Here is a 9,661-nt window from a genome sequence, read left to right as displayed (position 1 = left end):
AAGGTCAGATGGCTTTGGAGGATGTGGGTGGGAGAGCAAAGCCCAATGGTTGCCTGTCTGGAGCTGGGGGACCCCAGGGTAAAGTGAAATCAAACAAGGGGTGGGACAGGAATGGGACAAGGAACATGAACAATCCTGGATGGGGACAGAGGTGTCCAAGTGTCCGCAGAGATTTTTCTTTATCCCTCTTTTGTTAAGATTMATTTATTTTTAACCTCAGACAGCTGCAAACAGCACACAGAGCCCTGCAGGAGTTGCTTACAAGGCTTTCTTAGTCAAAAGTTTATTTAGATTATTAGCTTGTGAGATCATTTATAAATGAACAGTGTGATACTCAGAAAAATTAGAAGCCCCTCTCCATGGTTACCCACTGCTGCGGCTGTAGGCGAATCTACAAATCTGAGCACTCCACAATAAAAGCACACTACTCCAGTAATTAACAGGGCTCCAGCCTACAGGGATCAGTTAAGAAGCTGGTGGGGGTGGTTTTGCTGCTTTAATGTTTGTTCATTGTAAGGAAGCATTATTTCTTCAGCAGGGGTGAGCTGTGCCAGTGCCTCGGTGCTGCTGGAGGTCGAGCCAAAGAGAACAGGATTTATGGATYTGACATAGCTGAAATAATTTTCCATAGTTGAAATAATAGCCTGCTCTACCCACCCTCTGAGGGAATTCTTTGACGCTGGTGACAGCTCAGCCCTGGCTGGTGCTCTGCAGCAGGGGAAGGGTGCCCAGGGATACCCACTGTTAACTGCCTTGGAAAAGCAATGCAAGAGCAGAAAAGAAACAGAGAATTAAGGCAGGAGCTGGGATGCTGAAGGCAACTGCTGGCATCCTCTTCTAGTCTGCTGTGGGGGAACAAGAGGAGGCAGTCAGTAAGACAGTTCAAGAACATCCCAAAGCCCCTCTCATCACAAGCTCCCCCTTCCCAGCAGGACTCTGGGGACACTGGGACACTCACCTTTGCTCGCACTCAGCTTCAGCATGTCCACCCCGGAGAAGATCATCTCCTCCGGATCCGCGGTGGCAGCGGCAGCAGTGGGAGCATCATTTCCTGCAAAGGGAGGGCAGGATGAGGGTGCTGCACCCCGGGGCTGCCCCATCACCCACCCCATCCCCCTGAGCACAGTGGGGGAGAGCCTGCACCCACTGCGGAGCTGGGGCTCATGGAAAACCCTGACTGCACACTTTGGCTCCAGCTGCAGCTGCCTATAGATTTTGGGGTCCCCTTCCAGCCTTCATATGCTGCCACTGGATGGGTGAGGGATATTTCCTTCAGCCTAGATGCCCTCCTCTCCTCTCCTAGCTCTCCTCCCTAATCCCAAGCAGTCCATGCATACTGCATACTCATTCCTCTCCTTCCCCTCCCTGTCAACCTACCAGGGCAGTCCAGCTTTCCCCGAGTAGCAGTGCCCTCAATCTTGGTGCCGTTTYTGTAGCAGCACCAGCAGAAGCCAGTGGAGAAATGGCACTGCTTGGGCAGGTAGTCGCCGTTCTCATCRCACTGTGGGCGGAAGTGGCCCAGCTGGTCATTCCCAAACCTGGCCTCTGCTTGGCACTTAGTTTGCACTAGGGCAATAGAAACAGAGGGGACACTSCGTCAGCCACCCAGGCCCTTCTCGCCCTCAGCAGCTTTGGCAGGAAATTCTATCCAGAAACAGTTAAAGGTGAACAAGCCCCAGCCTGGCGACCTTTCTGAAGCTCTTGGGCTAACTGAGGACAGAGGATTTGGGGTGGTGCTGCAGCTATTCATGGTTTTGTTCATCCCAAATGCCCTGCAGGCAGCAGAGATGCTCTGTGATGTCCTAACAGCACCAGACAGAGGCTCCCCACAGAACAAACTGGCCCATGACTGGAGGGAAGGCTTGGTTCCATGTGAGATGCCATGTGCCAACACCTCCCTGACCCTCCCCAGCTCAGCCCATCCCAGTACCTTTCTCTGCCGGGATTGCCTTGCGCTCCTCCGACTTGGGGTTCTTGGCCATCTCAAACAGCAGCCACTTGTGCATCCAGGACTCGAAGGACTGCAACGAGGAGGACAAGCACATTAATGGGCATAGGGGGGAGTTCACCCCGGGGAAGCCATGCCAGGAGCTCCAGCTTGGCCAGGGAAGGTGGTGAGCACCATCCCCTTCTCTGGGGGGGGGCAGCCCAAGCCTGGCTCAAGCTGGACTTTGTTTATCCCAGTGAGGATACCCCAACACCTTCCCAAAGCACCCAGAAGGGGAGGCAGGTGGAACAGTATGACAGTGACAAGCACTGACCTTCCAGTCTGTAGGAGTCATGGTGTTCCTCAGCCTCTTCAGGTTGCCCATCAGGTCATTCTTCATCTCCGGGAACATCTTACTGGGGTCTGCTTGCTGCAGAGCAACCACCACAGTGAGGACRAAGAAAAGTGAGGCAGAGAGAGGGGGTTGGAGCTCTGCTGGTATCAGCCACACAGACACTGCAGGAAACCAGGAGCTCCCACCAGCTCTCAGCATCCCAAGAGACCCCAGACCAGTGCAGGGGGCAGCTGTAGGGTGGAGAGGGGAGCAGGGGACCTTACCAGCAGCAGGTGCTTCACTTGGTCCTCGGTTTTGTTGCTAGCAGGGGCCTTAACCTTGAGAGAAAAGGCAAAGGAGCAACGTRAGCATGGCAGAAAGCTCCGAGGGCAGCAGGCAGCGACAACCAGTGATGGATCTCTTACCGGAAGGTCTTCAAAGGGTGCATGAGGCAGGACCCTCATGACCATGGGGGTGTTGACCATAGCCATCTTCATCTGATTCACTGGCTTGGCACCTGCCCAGAAAGGAGAACTGTGAGGGGCACCAGCCAGGTTGGGTGGTCCAGGAGGGATTCATCCCTTCTCCGCTACCCCTCCCACCATTCTGGTGCCCATGGGGCTACTGACTGGCAGGCAGCTTCATCTGCAGAGCCTCCAGCTGCAGTTTCTGGGAAGTCTTGGTCAGCTTGCTGATCTGTCCACTCTGCTGGTACACGAAGTAGATGGTGACAGCCTGGCCGGCGATGAGCAGGGCCACCAGGATGGAGAGTGTGGAGAAAGCGGCTTTGCGTGTCATCGCAGACCTGCGGGGCATGGCCAGGGAGCTCAGCCACCCACCAGCAGCAGGAGATGAAACCCTGCCATCACCCACTCCCCGTCCCAAACAGCCCTGTCCCGGGGGATTTGCAGCCAGACAAATGCAAATTYCCCCATCGCAGACAGAAGTGAAATCTCAGCATGAACGACACCCCGCCGCACAGGGAACCGAAACCGCTGCGGGGGTGGGGGGGGGGCGGAGGTGGGGACAGAGGAGGGGGACCGAGGGGCACGTGGTACATGTGGGTGGAGACAGGGCGTGGCCTGGGGATTTTGGGGAACCGCATCACTCGGGGCATCGCCTTTTGAGGGATGATGAAGCCACTTACAATCTTGCTGGTCCCATGGGATGTTGGACTACACTTATTTTTTAACATTTTAACCCAGATCCCGCCCCACGGGACATTCCCGCCCGGTGTGAATGTGGCATTGTCGGGGTGCAGCGGTGACCCAGAGGTCACCCCCTGGCTCCGCTGCCCGGGGAGGGCCGGACACTGCCTGGCCAAGGGACAAGTCCCGAACGGGACCCGCTGCGCCAGCGTCTGCCCGGTGACTGATGACGTCATAACCTCATAGGCTTCTGATTGGCTACAAGTTTTGGAAGTGGTGCGAACCCCGCCCTCTCCCTTCCCCCCCCACATCCCCACTGGGTCGGGACACAGGGAGGAGTTGGGACATGGGGGCGCAGCCCCACAAAGCACTTGGGTCCAGGGTCCGCTCCCRCCCCATGGCCGCGTCATCAACCTGCCTGTCCCGCAGCCTTTTCCCGCCAAAGCTCCAAGCCGTGACTCTCTGCCCCACCCTGCGAGCCTGGCCATGCCACCGCCATGCCTTGTCCCCGGCTGCCCCAGAGACACAGTGACCCCTTTCAGCCCATTGCCTCCCCGTGCCTCCCCAGTCCCATAGCCACCCAATTCCCTCCACCCCACAGCTGCCCCATGTTGCCCTCCTACAGCCGCCCCATGCCTCCCATCCCACAGCCCCTCAATTCCCCCCAGTCCCACAGCCACCCCGTGTCCCTGCCTTGCCTCACAGCCATGTTCTGGCCCCTTCCACGGCGCTCTTGGCTCCACAGTGCTCCATTCCAACAGCCTGCGCCCTATCTTCTGCCCCATAGTCACTCTGTGCCCCCTTGGACCGACTGTATCCCTTTCCATCCCACAACCACCCAATACCCCCCTGTCCCACGCCCCCAGTGTGCCCACTTCACCCTCCCCGTGCCCCCCATCCCCGTGCCCCCAGCAGTGGCACCTCTGGGCGTCCCCAACACTGAGCACGCCGCTGCCGCGGTCAGAGATGAGGTCCCGCTGCTCCTCAGCCATGGCTCCGATGGGCTCCCCGATGGAAATGAGCACCCCGACAGAGGCTTCTGGAAATACCCTCGGGTCCCCACCCTGCCCTGACACCCGGGGGGGGAAGCAAAAAAAAAAGTCCTATTGGCTGCTGGCACTTGCATCACTTGTTGCCAGGCAGAGCTCTGCTCCACAGGTCCCCAGTTCAGAAATGATGCTGGACACAGCCGTGAGCTCCACGGCCACTCAGTAGGGCTTCGCTGCCCACCCCACGCCACGGGCAGGTCACGGTGCCCAGCCTGGTGACAGCAGTGCCATGGGTCCGGGGGCTCTGGTACCCCTGGGGGGACAGGAGGTGAGAAATGGGAGGTGGCGGTGGGATGGGGGAGGTGAGAGGCAGCGAGTGAGGAAGGAAATGGGGTGCAGAGTTGGGACACGGGGGGTGGGACACCACGGGGAGGACCCCCCGTGCCGGAGGGGGATCAGGACTTTCCATGGGGGCACAGTGCCAGGGTATGCCCCTCCTCACTGACCTTTGCTGCTGGGGAAAATCGGCACTTGGGCTCAGCCCCTCCTTGAGGGTCACTTTGGACCCCCCCTCTGCGGGGGTTCTTGGCCAGCACTTCTCAGGCTGAGGGGACAATGACTAAAGGACCAAGGGCTTTCAAGCCCTCCTTACCTCTAGCACCATCCTCCTTGCTTTTCCCACAGCAGCTTCCAGGGGCTGAATCCCCAAAGCCAAGAGAGGAGGAGCAGCCCTTCAAGGTGAGTGACCCTAAAGCACCAGTGGGAGTGCGACAATGGGGGTCCCCAGCCCCTGCTCCCCAGCCCTGCAAGTTCTACATGGGCAGGAGTAGCCACTCACCCCATAATGCTGGTTTTTGGTGATTTTACACAATGTCCCAGAGCAGCCCAGGGGTAACACACCCCCAATAGCCACGCTGGACAGAGGGTCACACCACACCCAGCATTCAAGATGGCTCCAGCGTCAGGACCCAGAACAAAAGTGGCCAGAGTCCAATCAAAAGTGAAACTGCAAATGTGAAATTAAAAGCCAGGCACCACTGGTTATCTGACAAACCCACTGGGGTGAGATGTATTTCAGCCATTCCATTTCTTTTCCTGCTTCAGCTCTGAGCCACCCGTCGAGCAGGGACACACGGCCAGCCCTGGGACAGCAGACAAAGGGATCATTTCAGAGCATTTACAGGGAGTAGGGCAGGGTCTCCCAGCTGATGCTGTTCCTGGAGGAGGTGTGGTGGGACAATGCTCCTGCTTCCCAGGTGGGAAACTGCAGCCCCACGCAGGGGAAGGGTTTTGGTGCCCAGAGCCTGGTCCCATCCCCAGGCTCCTGCAATCCAACTGGGAAGGCCCTGGGCACCCAGGGGTGTCCATCAGCCTCATCCCAGGCCACCTGTGACAAAGCTGTATTTAGAAACCATCAGAAGGGTTTGAAAATAAAATTAAAAGGAGAGGAAATTGAGAGAAAAGGGAAGAAAAAGAAGTTAAAAGAAGGGGAAGAAAAAAAAAGAACATAAAAGCCTTCCACACTTTTTTTTTCTCTCCCTGCATGGGCACTGGGAGTTTTGGGGGATACATGGGTTTTCCTCACAGCCCCAGCCCCCACTCAGCTCCTCATTTTGCGGCCACAATCCTGCCTTGAGGCCACACCTTGAAGCTACACTCCAGATGCTTTCCGTGACCARCCTCAGCCCCAAGGGGAACCAGAGAAAGCCTGAACAGGAACTTGGTAAACAAAACCCCACCGATTCCATGGAGCTGGGCTGGCTCTGCAAACCACAAATGTGGGGGCTAACTTAGGGTTGGGGAGTGTCCCCTCCTCCAGGCAGGGTGAGCCCCTTGGGCCCCAGCCCAGAGGGGAACTGTCAGCCCTAAGCCAGGCCTTGCTCCACACACAGACATCCCCAGTCAGCTTTTCAGTACGTCACAGACACACACACAGCTTTCTCCCCAGGCCTAGGACAGACAGTGTTTTTTTTCAGTCTGTGAATTAATTTTCGAGGGGAGACAAAGACCCTTTCAGACAGCAGCTTCCATCCTGTCTGACTTTACACTTGCCTGAGGCTGGCACTGGATTGTCACCACYCTGTTACCCCAAGGCTTTGTAATTGGTGCTGTCCATCAAAAACTTCACTAGTCTTTTCTGGGGAGAAAAARCCACCTGGAGCAAGGAGTGGTTTCAGGACCAGGCCAGCAGAGCAATTATTTCAGGCAGTGAGGTGGAATAACCCAGTAGGCATTCACAGGAAGCCATTCATCACCAGCTGGGCTTTGTCTCACAGCTCTCAGGCCCCAGACCCTGCACAAAGGTTTGGGGAACAGATCTACATCTCCCACCGACCCTGAGGTACTGTCCTCAACAGAACAGGATCAGCCCTGGACAAACCTGAGAGGAATGGTGAGCAGCAGGGCTCACCAGTGACCACTGACAGCSTGTGGAGATAGAGCACAGCCCCCGAGCAGCCCCATGCCCTCCACAGGGTGAGCATCCCTGCCAGGGTGACACAGGGTGGGCAGGCACAGGGGTCCCCCACTTACAGCTCAGGAGCCATCACCTACAGGAGGGGTGCAGGTGATTCAGATCCTTGCTGAGTCACCAAAGACAAACCAGGGTCAGGCCTGGGATGGCTAAGAGCCAGGAGAGCCATCCACACCACTCTGACAGGAGGGCTTTTTCCTTCAGAAAGCCCCAGGACACGAGCCAGGCAGCAGCACTGTGCTGGGGCTCTGGTTTCTATTCCTTGTCCACCATTTCCTCTTCAGGGTTATGCATCAAAACAGGAAGCTGCTTCAAAGACGTCAGGTGGGCTGAGAAACCAAAGCAATTTTTGCCTTGAATTGTGCAGCAGACCCAGAGCCCAGCCTGCCCATGGCACAGCACTGCCAGGGCAGCACATGGCATGGGCTGGGTGTGCACCGACTCGGCTCAGCCAGCCCTGCGCACTCAGCACAACTCCAGCTTCCAAGGATTACAGGTTAATAGAGTAAATTCACCGTCCCATGGAGCAGACACCTTCCCATTCCTACATCTGCTCTACAAACCAGCAGGGATGAGCCAGCCTAGACCAGGCTTGCCCTGGGTGGGCAGCAGGAGTGGAAACATCTCCCACTGCACCCAGAGAGGAGCAGGGCCTGCTCAGTTTGTACCGCAGCAAAGGTCCTGCCTCAGGTTTGACTGTAGTGCTCACCCCAGATGAGCCCCGTGAAGCAGCCACTGAGACTTGCCCCGAGATGGTAACTCACATGGAACACACTCACTGTATCCAAGAGTGTATCAAAAACCAGAGTGGAGCTGTTGGTAAGTGTCCCACTCCCCGTTCTCCTCAGTCCTGCCCCTTCCTCCGTTCAGCTTCATTTTGGCTGAGTTGCTTCTGGTTTCATGTTTTCMACACCTCCACACAGCTCAAAGAACACTTTAAGCACAGGAAAACAGTGATTTGAACRGCAAATAGCGCATGTTTAAGACAGTAAGGGAAGTTTGTTCTAACATTTTCCATGGCCACATATRAAATAACAAATAAAGTACTATGGCTGTGCCAAGGGAAATGCTGGCTTAGGAACAGATGTCCAGGCAGAGGATTTTTTCCACAGAAAGGGGAAGTGATGCMTTAAGCAAAATTTTGCAGAAAACCCAGCAGCAGTTGCTCGCTCCCAGCCCAGGTTTCTTTWCCAGGAGATTCAAGAGAACATGACTCATTTTGAAAGCAGCTTTTGCTATATGAAGCCCAAGAACCACTGTGGCTTTGTACCAGCCAGGCTGGTTCCCCCCAACCCAGAGGCCCAGCTCCAGAGCACAAACCATTTGTGGATGGAATCAAAATGAAGCCCCTCAGCTTCTGAGCACACCCCAGTAAGGAAACACAGCTAAGCTGAGGTTTAAGAGAGCTTTAATAACAGAAGGTGCTGCACTGGTTACAGACGACGTCCACGGCGACCACCCTTCCTGCGAGTGCTGTCGGAGGGGATGGGAGTGACATCCTCTGCARGGAGAAAATCCAGAACACTGTGACCTTTCAGAAGTAACCCCTGAAACCAACTGGGCACAGCCAGCCAGCCCCAGCCATCACCCCAACACCTCGGCAGATGGACACTACAGGAGCCAAGCATGTGCAGAGGGAACTCTCCATGTAGTCAGGGTATTTGGAAACTCACCATAAACTGAGTGCTCAGGCCTTTTAATGAATATCAAGGAAACGTTCCCATCTGCCATCCCACTTAAACCAAGCAGCCACAGTGTTTTCCAAAGAAACACAGGATGCTTGAATAATTTTCAGGGCAACCACCACCACTGCATCTTGTRATTCCCCCACAATGTTCAGGATGCTTCCTCAATCAGCTGGAGAATTCTATTACTGAATCACCGAGACCAACAAAGTATTTTTAGGTGACTGAACAGCTCTGGAACAAGCACTGTAACGTCTGAGGAGCAGCAGCATCCTGGTCTAAGCTGGCGTTTACCCTGCACACAGAAACCTGGGCTTTGAGTGCTGCTCTCACCACCTACTGGTGAACTCCTGGTCAACTTAAGGATCTGTTTATATGAAATCCTTTCTTTGGTGTCATCTGAGCAACCATGAAGAATGTCCCAAAGACCAAGCAACATAGACGCCTACACAGCTCCTTTCACTAAATAATCCCTTTCTATCCTCACTCACCAATGCGGCCGATCTTCATTCCAGAGCGGGCCAGAGCTCTCAGGGCTGACTGGGCACCAGGTCCAGGAGTCTTGGTCCTGGAAGAGAGTCAGAACAAACAACCCCTTTAACAACTCAGAAGCTGAACAGTTTACAACCAACTAGCAATATTACAAATTACAAAATTTCCCTATGCCAAACTACTGTTCTCCTGTTCCAGACCCATTCACCATAAGCCCCCTCAGCTATGTTTCCATCAGTGCCCCAGTCCCCTGCCATACCTATTGCCCCCGGTTGCACGCAGTTTGATGTGCAGGGCAGTGATGCCCAGCTCCTTGCACCTCTGAGCAACGTCCTGGGCTGCCAGCATGGCTGCATAGGGAGAGGACTCATCTCTGTCTGCCTTCACCTTCATCCCACCAGTCACACGGCAGATGGTTTCCCTACAGAAGGAAAAGGTGATGTTCAGGAAAAAAAAAAGCTGTTCTTCTTCCCCCAAACCAGCTTCTGCATACAGACAGAACCTGTTATTTCCAATGTTGCCAGATCAATTAGCTGCCAACCAGTACCTGAACCATATTAATCAGAAGAGCTTACCAAGCCACCCACTTCATGTACATGCACCATCCCAACTC

At 55.2% G+C, this 9,661-nt stretch overlaps 2 protein-coding genes across 4 annotated transcripts in view; both read right to left on the bottom strand.

Moving 5' to 3' along the window:
• Positions 1 to 510: 510 nt before the first annotated feature.
• On the bottom strand, positions 511 to 4,444 carry CD74 (CD74 molecule). Of its 3 annotated transcripts, none has more exons than XM_057376066.1 (9): positions 4,331 to 4,444; positions 2,891 to 3,066; positions 2,687 to 2,778; positions 2,546 to 2,599; positions 2,262 to 2,357; positions 1,931 to 2,021; positions 1,378 to 1,566; positions 959 to 1,051; positions 511 to 845 (listed from the first exon to the last, which is right to left on the bottom strand). In XM_057376066.1, exons 1-9 carry the CDS (start codon positions 4,399 to 4,401, stop codon positions 838 to 840), a joined length of 870 nt encoding a protein of 289 aa, XP_057232049.1. In that variant the 5' UTR covers positions 4,402 to 4,444; the 3' UTR covers positions 511 to 837. The 3 variants fall into 3 exon arrangements, with proteins under 3 accessions (XP_057232049.1, XP_057232050.1, XP_057232052.1); XM_057376067.1 differs by having other exon boundaries at positions 511 to 842; XM_057376069.1 differs by lacking the exon at positions 1,378 to 1,566 and having other exon boundaries at positions 4,331 to 4,443.
• A 3,818-nt stretch (positions 4,445 to 8,262) lies between these two features.
• The window catches only part of RPS14 (ribosomal protein S14), a 3,018-nt gene continuing 1,619 nt past the window's right edge, over positions 8,263 to 9,661 (bottom strand). Inside the window, exons 3-5 of the mRNA XM_057376070.1 lie at positions 9,308 to 9,469; positions 9,048 to 9,124; positions 8,263 to 8,372 (exon numbers count right to left, since the gene is read on the bottom strand). Of these exons, the coding sequence (XP_057232053.1) occupies positions 8,305 to 8,372; positions 9,048 to 9,124; positions 9,308 to 9,469 (307 nt within the window). The 3' untranslated portion in view covers positions 8,263 to 8,304. The remainder of the gene's footprint in view (positions 8,373 to 9,047; positions 9,125 to 9,307; positions 9,470 to 9,661) is intronic.

The sequence above is a fragment of the Malurus melanocephalus genome, unplaced genomic scaffold (assembly GCF_030028575.1).
Source record: "Malurus melanocephalus ecotype Western Australia unplaced genomic scaffold, MMel_1.1 scaffold_269, whole genome shotgun sequence".
In the NCBI taxonomy this organism is placed as follows: Eukaryota; Metazoa; Chordata; class Aves; order Passeriformes; family Maluridae; genus Malurus; species Malurus melanocephalus.
Note: the sequence above shows the minus strand (reverse complement) of the source record. Positions and strands in the feature narration are given on the sequence as shown.